General features: G+C 40.9%; 1 protein-coding gene across 1 annotated transcript in view; it reads left to right on the top strand.

Moving 5' to 3' along the window:
• SLC27A2 (solute carrier family 27 member 2) overlaps positions 1–13,398 on the top strand; it is a 52,878-nt gene that overhangs the window by 30,578 nt on the left and 8,902 nt on the right. The window contains exons 5-7 of the mRNA XM_052647053.1: positions 8,238–8,432; positions 12,242–12,332; positions 13,185–13,383. Of these exons, the coding sequence (XP_052503013.1) occupies positions 8,238–8,432; positions 12,242–12,332; positions 13,185–13,383 (485 nt within the window). The remainder of the gene's footprint in view (positions 1–8,237; positions 8,433–12,241; positions 12,333–13,184; positions 13,384–13,398) is intronic.

The following is a 13,398-nucleotide window of genomic DNA, read 5'->3' as shown; positions in this document are numbered from 1 at the left end:
TCAGTTTATATATAGGCTACCTTAGAAATATTGCAGATCCAGTTCCAGACCATCACAACAAAGCGAATTCCACAATAAAGCAAGTCACGTGAATGTTTTGGTTTCCGGGTGCACATAAAAGTTATGTTTATACCATGCTGTAGTTTTTTAAGTGTGCAATAGCATTATATCTTTAAAAAACAGTGTATATACCTTAATTTTAAAATACTTTATTGCTAAAAATGTTAACCATCATCTGACAATGCTGGCTTGCCACCAACCTTCAATTTTTGAAAAATATAAAGAAGTATCTGCAAAGCACAATGAAGCAGGGTATGCCTGTAACAGAAGCAGTGTGACGTAAAGAAGTATAAGACGCTCTTGCCTTAGTTCTTTCCCTTCTAACTTCATGTGGTCTCTGCCCACATGGCACTTCATTAGAGAGATCCTTCCTACTGATTCTCAAGCACACCGTCCTGCTGCCCCTTACCATGCATCTCATGGGTTACTGCTTTCTGTGGCACTGTCATTCCTGACACAGTGCAGGTTTGTTTGACTGTTGTCTTTCTCCTCCAGTTAAATGAAAGCTCCATGCACCAGGGCTTTGTTGATTGCCAGATCTCTGGCACTGAGATCCATATCTGGCACATTCTAGGCATCAACAAATTTTGCTGAATGAACCTCTAAATTCTTGCTCCTGAAAGATATATAATTGACTTGAGGGAAGTAATGTGTTCCCCCAAAATATCTGGGCTTAGCACACATTATTCTAATTCATGAAGCAGAGTCAACAGATTCCTGAGGGTCATAATTAGCTATGAGTTGGGTGAGGACCTTTCCCATAGCAATTTCTGTTTTTCACATGCATATTCCACCTGGTCTGGAAGATTGCATGCCTCTGTATCAAACCCCAGAAATCCATATAGGGCCCGCTGTTTGACTTTTCTTCTCTGCCTTAAAAACACCTCAATGTCAGTTAGAAGTCTCCTGAGGGAGGGAGCATGTTAGGTTTTTTTTCCTGTTAGTTCTAAGGGGAGCCACCTTTCGAGTTGAGGAAAATAAACATGTTCGTATGTCACTTTTTCAGGTTCATACCCATACACACACTTCCACATTTCCTTTTTATTAATATTGTCTCAGATGCTGGAAAGCATTCAGTTTCATTGGGGTTTTACATCATCAAAATATATTATGATTTGGTGTATAATAGTAGTACATGGACAACCTCTAATCTGGAAAGAGATTTGGAGTTTCTGTTTGCCCTTGATTTACCCCACCCCTGAGTTCTGGTCTGGTTTGTCTGGAAAATACTTGTTAGTATTGTAAGAAATGCTCAAAGTCATCTCGATAAACCTTCAGTTAAAGGTTTTTTAAAATGTTATGATCTTTTGTATAGAAAATGCAAATCAAAAATACAATGAGGTAGCATAGAGGTCAGAATGGCCATCATCAAAAAAAATCTACAAACAATAAATGCTGGAGAGGGTGTGAAGAAAAGGGAACCCTCCTATAGTGTTGGTGGGAATGTAAATTGGTACAGCCCCTATGGGGAACAGTATGGAAATTCCTTAAAAAACTAAAAATAGAGCTACCGTTTGATCCAGCAATCCTGCTCCTGGGCTTATATCCAGAGAAAAACATGGTCCAAAAGGATGCATGCACCCCAGTGTTCACTGCAGCAGTTTACAATAGCCAAGGCATGAAAGCAACCTAAATGTCCATCAATAGAGGAATGGATAAGATGTGGCAGATGTATGGAATGGAATATTACTCAGCCATTAAAAAGAATGAGATAATGCCATTTGCAGCAATATGGATGGACCTAGAGGGTGTCATACTGAGTGACGTCAGTCAGACAGTGAAAGAGAAACATCCTCTGTTATCACTTAAATATGGAATCGTAAAAGAAATATATAAATGAACTCATTTACAAAATGGAAATAGACTCACAGACTTAAAGAACAAATTTATGGTTGCCAGCGGGGGAAGGAATAACTAGGGAGTTTGGCATCGACATGTACACAGTGCTATATTTAAGATGGATAACCAACAAAGACCCACTCTATAGCACAGGGAACTCTGCTCAAGATTATGTAACAACCTAAATGGGAAAAGAATTTTTAAAAGATTAGAAACACGTATATGTATAACTGAATCATTTTGCTGTACATCTGAAACTTTCACTGCATTGTTAATCAACTATACTCCACTAAAAAATAAAAAGTTAAAAAAGAGGAGATGATATAATGAAATATTGCCATTTGCAGCAATAATAGCAAAAGTGGATATAAACTAGAACTGATGGTGGAAGGTTCTGCATCAATATCATCAGAAATGCCCTCAGCTTTCAAGCTTCTGAAATTGGCTGATCCTGGAGCAGCTAACTCTACCGTCAGCCCCCAGGCACTGGACATCAGCGAGGCAACTCCTACCCTAGCTAAGCATATGAACCAAATGACACCCATCCACAGAATGACCTGGTTCATCAGGAGAATCTGGGGCAATGTTGAGAAGATGCTTCTCCTCCCTCTCCTGGGTCATGTCCAGTAGCTCCCTTGGTAAAGCAGAGGACTAGGGAGAAATGCACAAGCCACCCTAAGGTAGGAGTTCAGTTTTGGCTCAACAGGCTTAATGTAGTGCTTAAGAGCAAGGACTCTGGAGGCAGCAGGTCTGAACTCTGACCATTTGAGCAGCATGGTCAACCTCTCTCAATCTTTTATCAGAGACAGGAGACTTACTGTCTGGGGAAGACCTAGAGAAGCTCTGAACTTCTCAAGGACCCTAGGAGCAGAGGAGGGCAGGGGTTGAGGCACTGAGAGCAGAGACTGAGTAACTGTCTACTTACTGACCAGCTGCCTTCCCCTGCACAGCTTTCAGAACTGTTTTAGTAAGTGATGCTTGCAGGCAAGATGTCGGAGGAGAGGTATACTTTGTTGTTGCTGTTCAGTCTCCTAGTTGTGTCTGTCTCTTCGCGACCCAATGGACTGCAACACGCCAGGCTTCCCTGACTCTCACCATCTCCTGGAGTTTGCCCAAGTTCATGTCCATTCCATTGGTGATGCCATCCAGCCATCTTAGGGAGTCATTCTTAGGGAGAACTAAACTTTCGCAGAAAAGAAACTGGACATTGGCTCACCGCCACTTCACTAGACAGAGCAGCTCAAGCATCTTTTTGTTGCCTTGTGCGTGCTCAGTTGCTTCATTGGTGTCCAACTCTTTGTGACCCCATGGGCTGTAACCCATCAGGCTCCTCTGTCCATGGGATTCTCCAGGCAAGAGTACTGGAGTGGGTTACCATGCCCTCCTCCAGGGGATCTTCCCAACCCAGGGATCGAACCTGCGTCTTTTATGTCTCCTACATTGGCAGGCGGGTTCTTTACCACTTAGTGCCACCTGGGTTGTCTTACTCCTAAATATGAACAGATTCCAAAGGAAAACCTCTAACAGGAAAGATCATTTTTAAAAAAGAAGAAGAAAGAGCATTAATTCAGACAGTAGGAGAAGACTTCCAGAAATCAATAATTAATATTCTCAGAAATGTTAGAGTAGACATTATATCCATAAACCAAAATAGTATGCTACTAAAAAAGCCAAAATAATGCCTCCTGAAAAATAAGATTTAAAAATTACTTAATCCATAGAAAAGTTGCCAGATAAAGTTGAGTAATCTTACAGAAAATTGGAGGAAAGATAAAGTGATAGACATGAGTGGAGACAAAATAAGAAAATTAGAGGATCCAAAAGATTCAGTATCTGATTAACAGGACATTAGGGAAAGGATAGCAAAAATGGAGAGGAGGAAATGATTAAGAAATAACACAAGAAAACTTCCCAAAACTGAAGGATGCATTGAAAGGGCTAATTGAGTACCTAAGAAAATGAGTGGAATTTTTTTTAATGCTTAAACTACACTATGATGTTATTTAAGGCTATCAAAAGAGAGAGAGGATTCTATATGAAAAATATTTGACTTGCCAACAGCAACACTCAAGCTGGAAGACACAGGAAGCTGTGCCTTCAAAATTCTAAGTAAACATTATTAATGATCTAGAATTTTATATACAACCAAATTATTAATCAAGGGCAAAATAAGATTTTCAGACATTCAAAGTCTCAAAAAAAAAACCTTACCTCCTGTATACCCTCCTTTAGGAAGTTCCTAGAGAAAATATTCCATCCAAACAGGAGAGTAAAAAAACAAAAAGGAAGACCCAGGATCCAGGGAAAAGAGACAAAGGATATTCCTAGGCCAGGAGAACAACTAGTCCAGATTGGAACAAAAGGATGAAAGGAAGAAAAATGGAAAAAAAGGAAATTATATCATCTGCTAGAAGGAGTATCGTTGTATTTAGATGCTTTTGGAGGATAAGGAAAGAACTACAAATAAAAACTAAGAAAATCAAGCAAATGGGCAGGGAGGAAATTATTCCTAAGAAAAACAAACATTTGTTCAAGAATTTGTTCATAGTATGTTACTGAGTTCATCAGTGGTGAGTTAGGGGCAGAATAATGTGAACATTAAATATTGTTTTAACCAAAAATTGTGATATTGGAAAATTGAGAGAGAGTTTAATCCCCATCCAGCACAATGGGAAATCAGTAAATAATGTCTAAAGTATTTACTCGAAAGATAGCAGATCTTTTCGTTTAGAAACATGGAGGTGAGAAGCAGCAGCAACAAGCATTAAAAGCATCTGCCTCTGGGTAGTAGGCTGGAGTCAAAGGATGAAGACAGATAAATGGAATAACATTTCTTCATATAAAAGCCTTTCAGTACTGTTGGGTTCTTAAACTCTGTGTGTGTGTGTGTGTGTGTGTGTGTGTGTGTGTGTGTGTGTTGCTGTTTTTTTAACTAAGGAAAAGCATGCTCTCTGAAGTCATATAGATTTGGATTTGAATTTTGGAGCAACTGTGTTTCTACCCGTGTGATCTTGGGCAAATTACTTTAAACTTTTCGAAGTTCTGTTTCCTCAACTGTAATCTGAGGCAAATACTTGATTATCTCTCACATTTCAGTAGGGCTCCCTCGGACCTTAAGATAATACAGGGCAATTGCCTGACACATAGCAAAACCCTTAATAAAAGTCTAATGCTTCCTCTGATTACCTGGCACCCTTCACCCTCTCTGAACACCCTGACCTCTGACCCTTCATCAGTCATTCAATCCGCGGTGGATTAAAATGCCCCAGGTGTGTTTGCATGTTGCACCTCACCTGTAACGTGGAATAGAATGTTTGATCTTTGTTTAAAAAAACAAATGAGCAGGTGACCCTTGACCTAAAATACAGTTCCTTTGGGGAGTGGCTCTGGTAATGAGGAAATTCCAAAAAGAGAAACACTGCTACTCACAGGCCCTGGTGATCAAAAGCTTAGGTGAGAACCAGACATCTCCAAAGGCTCCAGGAACTCTCAAACATTTCCAGCCTACAGCCTTAATCCCTTTTGCAGGTGTAATTGGATCTCTCTGTTTATGATGAACACTAAGCAGGTGGTATTGTGACTGTGAGCCCAGCTACCTGGCACCTGCAGGTGACAGATGCACCTGTGAGGCCAGCCCACTTCCCACATTGCAGAGTGCTGCAGCCTCCTGCATCCTAAGCCCTCCCTGGTGTGGATGTCTCATCTGTGAACTGTTGAACAGGATGGCTGGTGTTTTCATGGTGGAGGTTATGTCTTCTTTTACTACAGGAATTATACTCTATGCAAAGCACAGGACCAGGCACTATGGACGATATATAGAGAAATTTGGACTCAAAGGAGCTTACAGTCTAATTAGACAAAGAAATGAACTAAGAGGGCAATGGTGGTCTGCATGTAGAAGAAATAAGGTCTCGGGTTTACATTCTGAATTGCTACTCTTGAACTTCTCACACAGGCCTTGGGACCAAGTCAGGTGGTTATTTTTAAGCAAATATTTTTAATGTTTTATTCTCAGAGTGGCAGTGAGGCACACCAGTGTTGGGGCAAGGATAGTCTCTGCCAAGCTGACAGTCCTTGCTGAGGAATAGTGCCTTATAGACAAGGTGACCCTATTTATAAGTCACTATCCAAACAGGGCCATTTGAGAGCAGAAGGCGTGTCGCTAAGAAGCACATCGGAACAACAGGTGTAAACCAGGACTGCCCCTGGCAAACCAGCTGTATGGTGTCCTGACTGCTGTTGTTATTGTTTTAATCACCAAGTCATGTCCAACTCTTTTGCAACCCTCTAGACTATAGCCCACCAGGATCCTCTGTCCCTGGGACTTCCCAGGCAAGAATACTGGAGTGGGTTGCCATTTCCTTCTCCAGGGAATCTTCCCCACCCATGGATGAAACTTGTGTCTCCTGCATTGGCAGAAGGATTCTTTACCACTGAGCCACCTGCAAAGCCCATCCTGACTTATCGGTACTTGATAATTATAAAAGGGATCCAAGTAACCTAGGGACCAAGAGAGCTGAAGAGAATAGGTTGCCACTCAGAACAAGTAGATTCGTGCAAGTTCAGAAGGCCTCTCAGGTAAGACTTCTCAATACACTGGTTAAGAACCACTGGCTCAGACTTCCCTGGTGGTCCAGGGGTTAAGAATCTGCACTTCCACTGCAGAGGGTGCAGGTTCGATGCCTAATTGGGGAACTAATATCCTGCAAGCCATGTGGTGGGGCTAAAAAAAAAGAACTACTGGCATGAAGCCCCTAGTCTGTCTCTCTGCCTACACATTTCCTCCTCATAAGACTGCACAAGGGGCCCGCTTTTAACTAGGGACAGGTATTGTCCACCTCTCTGGTTAGATCTCCTGAAAGAACTTTGTCACTTGAATTTTGACCAAGGAGCTACTTAAAAATTAAATGCTCACACACTGCTCCACTGGCTCCTTGACACCTCTCTCATGGAAACCATTCAAGTTTTGTTTGGTTCAGTTTTTAATCACCGGATCAAAGGTTCTCCCCTTGTCAGAGAACTGCCAGCCTCTCACTGCAAACAGTTTTTTTTTTTTTTTTTCCCAAAAAGGGTCTCTTATTCCAAAATCATTTCACAGTGATTTCACAGAGTAAGAAATAATGTAGAAATGCTCTTCAGAATGTCTGCTCTTTTAAGCAAATCGCTGTTCAGTTAAAGACATTCATATTTGACAGTAGAGGAGAGCCATAGTTACCTAGCACTTTCACCTCTCTCCATCCTGTTTTCTCTCAAAGGTCATCGAGCTACACATTTTGCAAGTTAAAATTATACTAATTTACCTGCCCCTCCCTCCAAGCTGTGATCGCCTGACCTCAATCAAATGTCTCATTAATATAAAATATCATTAAAATTACCTAAGGTTCGGGGATATTTATAGGGCCTCATAAATGTGATTGAATGGAAAACAGCCCAGTTCTTATCCACCTCTCTTGCTGATTGATAAAGCTCAGCTTTCAGTTGTGTATTCAAAATAGCTTTTCCATTGTGATTTCTATTTATAGCAAAGCATATTCCTCCAGGCCACCTGAGGCAGCTGGAAGCCAGTTCCCGCCCCCTTTTCCCCTCCACCTGCTCTTGTGATCACCTGGTCTCTCTAGACAATGAATGCGTGAGCAAGAGTCTTCTGTCCAGTCCCATCAGGCCCTCACGGGAGCACTCTTGACTGATTCTATGGAAAATGATCCTCTCTCTCTCCCTGGACTGTGTTCCCATTTTCTTCTTCATTGTCAAGTGAAGACTATAGCTTCAGATTGTGTCCCTCTCTGACAGACCGCTTCCCATGGCACCTACAATTCACTGAGATTCGCCAGCCTCATCAAGAGAACCGTCAACATGCGCAGGGAGCTCAGCTCAGTGCTCTGTGATGACCTAGAAGGGTGGGATGGTGGTGCAAGAGGGAGGGGATATATGCATACATGTAGCTGATTCACATCATTGTACAGCAGAAACTAACATAACATCGTAAAATAATTATACTTCAATATAAAACTTAGAAGGAAAACAACATGTGACTCAGGCTTCAGATTGGATGGGGATTAAATACTGGCATCACTAAGTTTTCGGTCCAGTTGTCTCATATCACCTCTTAAAAATCAAAATGGGAAAATACAAGTCTTTCGGCTATTAAGTTCCCAGTGTCGGCCCATGCTGTGATGGGAGTGAGGGGTTGGGTATAATATGTGTGGGGGACAATAAAGGCGTGCACTAAGGTCAATTCATAACCAACATAAATATGTAGAAACACAAAGGCCATTATTAATATGCAAGTACAGCCTCCCAAGATGTTTCAGTTTGGTCTCTTCTTTCTCCTGCTACAGAAACCAAATGATCGTGACCACAAAGTCAGACTGGCAATGGGAAATGGCTTACGAGCAGATGTGTGGAGAGAATTCATCAGGAGATTTGGGGATATTCACATTAATGAGTTCTATGCTTCCACTGAAGGCAATATCGGATTTATGAATTACACGAGAAAAATTGGTGCAGTTGGAAGAGTAAACTACCTACAGAGAGTAAGTATGTTGGAAAATGAGGGCATCTGTAGCCAGCTTTCAGTACATGGAGATTTCTTGAAAGCTGTATCATGATGATGCTCTTATTAGAATTCCGTGACCCATCTATTCACCAAGAGAGGTTTTGCTCATTCTCTATGACAATGACCTAAAAATGACAGGGTCCTTTAATTTTCACATATGAATTTCTATTAATGACAATCCACTATGTTTCCCATCTATTACTTGTGTGAAGTCTTTAATGCCATTTATACTTGTATATGTTAAAAACACTTGAAGGTTACCAGTTCTGTATGTTAACTACACATTGTGACATGTGTCACCATCAAGAGGCTGGTGGGGGCTCTTTTTATACATATAGGTGCAGGGCCCTGTCCCCAGAGCTTTGGAAGGAGGGATACCTTGTGTTCACCTTTGTGTTCACCTTTGTGTTCACCTTTCCCTGGTGGCTCAGAGGTTAAAGTGTCTGCCTGCAGTGCGGGAGACCTGGGTTCAACCCCTGGGTCGGGAAGATCCCCTGGAGAAGGAAATGGCAACCCACTCCAGTATTCTTGCCTGGAGAATCCCATCAATGGAGGAGCCTGGTGGGCTATAGTCCACGGGGTTGCAAAGAGTTGGACACAACTGAGCAACTTCACTTTCACTTTCTTTTGTTCAAAGGAGGGTGGGCCCAAACATCAGTATTTTTTTTAGTATTTTTAGAAATAAAGTTTTTAATTGGAGGATAATGGCTTTATAATGTTGTGCTGGTTTCTGCCATACAACAGCATGGATCAGCTATGAGTGTGTGTGTGTGTGTGTGTGTGTGTGTGTGTTTATCTTCTGTCTTGAACCTCCCTCCCACCCACCTCATATCCCACCCTTCTAGGTAGTATTTTTTTAAAGCTATTCAACCAAGATTAAGAACTGCTCCTTTGAGAGAACCAGGATGCATCCGAGTTCTAGGATGCAGTTGTGTTCACCTGGTAACCACACTGGGCTTCCCAGGTGGTGCTAGTGGTAAAGAACCTGCCTGCCAATCCAGGAGACTAAGAGACGCAGGTTGGGAAGATCCCCTGGAGGAGGGCATGGCAGCCCACTCCAGTATTCTTGGCTGGAGAATCCCATGGACCGAGGAGCCTGGCGGGCTACAGTCCATAGTGTCACACACAGCTGGACACGGCTGAAGTGACTTAGTACCACGCCATAGTAACTATACGAGAAAGATATTTCTTATGTGTAAGCCAGCTCATGCAGCATTTTCTTTTCCCTCTCAGTCATTTTATTGCCTCATCTCCAGACAATCTCTTTGCTTTTCATTGTGTCTGAGCAGTCTTCCAGATGACCACCTATTCTGCAAAATTCCAGAAACTTCAGCAAATGCTGAATCTTCACTGACTTGAGCAGTCATTACTGTTGTTATGCCTCGAGCACCTCATCCTGCCTGGGCATGAAACAGCCACACCAGAGCTCCCAGGCAACCGATGCCCCCAGGGACTGACCAACCAAGTACAGAGGACAATAGTCCTCGTGCATTAGAGAGCTGGCCCTAAAGACCAAATTCCAGTACCATCCCAGACTAGCCCAAGGTCATGCCCTTTCCCATGGTCATGCCTCAACTTCAGAAATAAAACAGAAAGGGAAAATATAGAGCCTAGTACCTGGCCCAAACTTATGTAATAAGGGGAAAGAGTTGTTGAAAGAATTACATTAGACAGAATATAGCCCAATGCCTGCCATATAACAGCCTTGAATAGCTGTAAAGATTATTATCGTTCCATTCTTTGTATCCTGGCCTGATCTCCTGGGATTTCCAAGTCCAAGGCACCTCTCTAACAATAAGAGCAAAGCCTATACTACACATGTCCCTCCACTGTCGTCTACACCTGTGCCACCCAGTACAGTAGCCACTAGCTACACATGGCTATTTAAATTATGTCAATTTTTAATCAGTTCTTCATTTGACCTAGCCACATTTCAAATGCTTAGTAGCCACATGTGTTTAGTGACTACCACGTTGGCTAGTACAGTTATAGAACATTTCCATCACCATAGAAGATTCTACTGGGCAGCTCTACTACAGACTTGAGAATCACTGTTGAGAGGGTCAATCTTCTCTAGTCAGGGTCAGGCCAACCTGGGTGAGTCCAAACCTTGGAGACCCAGGATAAATGCGGTTCAAAAACAAGAGAGGGCAGACAGCTGAGCTGAGGCCTGGTGCAAGATATCTATGTGGTCACTTAAGTGTTAGTCACTCAGATGTGTCTGACTCTTTGCGACCCCATGGACCATAGCCCGCCAGGCTCCTCTGTCCATGGGATTCTCCAGGCAAGAATACTGGAGAGGGTTGCCATTCCCTTCTCCAGGGATCTTCCCAACCTGAGTCTCCTGCATTGCAGGCAGATTCATTACCATCTGAGCCACCAGGGCACTACTGACACTCAAAGACATGAGTTGCAAGGACTTCTGTGCTGGTCCAGAGGTTAAGATCTCACCTTCCAATGCAAGGGGTGCAGGCTCAGCTCCTGGTAGAGGAGCTAAGATCCCACATGCCTTGCAGCCAAAAAACCAAAACATAAAACAGACGTAATATTATAACAAATTCAATAAAGACTTTTAAAATAGTCCACATCAAAAAAGATATCTTTTTAAAAAGTGAGTTTCAGGGAAACATTCAAACCAAACCTGAGAAGTTGATGTTGTGTATTACTAGTTCTTTCCTTCTCATCCACTGATTGCCATGTTTTGTCATTTTCTACTTTAAACAAAACCATATTTTATAACTAAAAAAAAAGATTACCATACATTTGGTAGGGAAAGAAGCAATAGTTACCACCGTTAATTTTTTTCACATTCTTGCAAATAAACAAGATCTACATTTGTTGACTATATATGCTATTTGGTTTTTAATGGTTATCTGCTACTACAAAAGCATATGATTGGTTAATTTATGTATAGATTTGAATATAAATTTGAAATGGACATAGTAATCATAGTTAATAATTAAGTCTAAATACTATGATGTTTGTGTTTTGCTGCAAGTGTAGATAATAATATACTTATTGCTCTTACTGAGTTATATAAATTTAAATTCTTATGCCCTTGGATTATAGTAACAAGAAATACAGTAAAATTTTAATAATTTTATAGCCATGGCATGAAACAAATTATACCATTGTACCACTGAATCTTAAATGTATTTGAGGACATGTCCCTGGAACAGAAAACATTTAACCGTGGTGTATTAACATTAAACAAGATTTTTTTTTTGTGGGGGGGGTGGTGGGTGTTAAATAAGACTTTAAAAGCCCATTAGTGATATATCCATCAAAGAACATGTATGAGAATATTCATAACAGCTTTATATTTAATAGTCTAAAACTACAAATAATCCAAATGTCCATTAACAGGAAAAGAGATAAATAAAGTATGGTATATTCATACAAGGAAAGTTGCATGTCAATAAAAAGTATATCACTGACACAAACACCAGCAGGGAGGGAGGAATATCACAGACATGTTGAGTGAAAGCAGCAGATACGAAGGCATATATTTATTTCATGTATTTGATGCTTAAGACTACTTGATAGTAATAAAAATCAGAATAGTGACTTGACAGAGAGGGGCAGGAGGAAACCTCTAAAGTAATAGAAATGTTTAGTATCTTGATCTGGACAGTAGTTACGTAAGTGTATGCATATGTAAAAATTCATCAAGCTGTACACTTATGGTATCCATACTTTATATATTTTCTGTATGCTATAACACAATAAACAATGAAAATTTGTGAAAGAATATGTGCTCAAAATGATCCATTTTAATTTTACTAGAAAGTCATAAATTATGAGCTGATTAAATATGATGTAGAGAAAGATGAACCCATTCGAGATGGAAATGGATACTGCATCAAGGTTCCCAAAGGTACAGTAAAATTTTGTTATATTAACCTGTCATGTCTTATCTTAACCGAGTGAACCTTAAGAACTAACATATCACTGCTAAAATGAACATGTAAAATTTTCCAGAGTGGGTGGGGGAAGAGGTTTACTTTGTACCTCTGGAAATAGAGAAATTCCAAAAGGCAATGATTTATGACCACATGTAATGTAACTATAATTTGAAACCTTGCTTAGTAACTTCTTCATTATGAACGGGATATGTAATTATGGTTACAAAACTATAGCTAGTTTTAGGAGGCTTTTACTTTAAAGCTTAAACTACCATGCATTTGTCAAATTATGTATATAAATCATTATTCAGTAAAATATTAGTATTAAAATTACAAATGTGTAACCATAGAGAATATGTACCCTGTGTGTGTGTACATGGTGTACATATGTCTGTATATGATGTACATGGAAATACACATACATGTGCATGTAAAATGATACTTTCTGCAGCCAACTTGTTACCAGTGGGTTGTATGCCATCTGTTTGAAAGGCAGGTTAATAATAAAATTTTCCTACTGCTAGCACATAAAGCAATGGCACCCCACTCCAGTACTCTTGCCTGGAAAATCCCATGGACAGAGGAGCCTGGTGGGCTGCAGTCCATGAGGTCGCTGAGAGTTGGACAAGACTCAGTGACTTCACTTTCACTTTCATGCATTGGAGAAGGAAATGGCAACCCACTCCAATATTCTTGCCTGGAGAATCCCAGGGATGGGGGATCCTGGTGGGCTGCCGTCTATGGGGTTGCACAGAGTCGGACACGACTGAAGCGACTTAGCAGCAGCAGCACATAAAATAGCTATATTCTTCCTTCTGTCTTAGGTGAACCTGGACTCCTGATTTGCAAAATCACAGAGTTAACACCATTTAATGGCTATGCCGGAGGAAAGAGTCAGACGGAGAAGAAAAAACTGAGAGATGTCTTTAAGAAAGGAGACCTCTATTTTAACAGTGGAGATCTCTTAATGATTGACCACGAAAATTTTATCTACTTCCACGACCGAGTTGGAGACACATTCCGGTTGGTTTCTCTGAA

The sequence above is a fragment of the Budorcas taxicolor genome, chromosome 10, assembly GCF_023091745.1.
Source record: "Budorcas taxicolor isolate Tak-1 chromosome 10, Takin1.1, whole genome shotgun sequence".
In the NCBI taxonomy this organism is placed as follows: domain Eukaryota; kingdom Metazoa; phylum Chordata; class Mammalia; order Artiodactyla; family Bovidae; genus Budorcas; species Budorcas taxicolor.
Note: the sequence above shows the minus strand (reverse complement) of the source record. Positions and strands in the feature narration are given on the sequence as shown.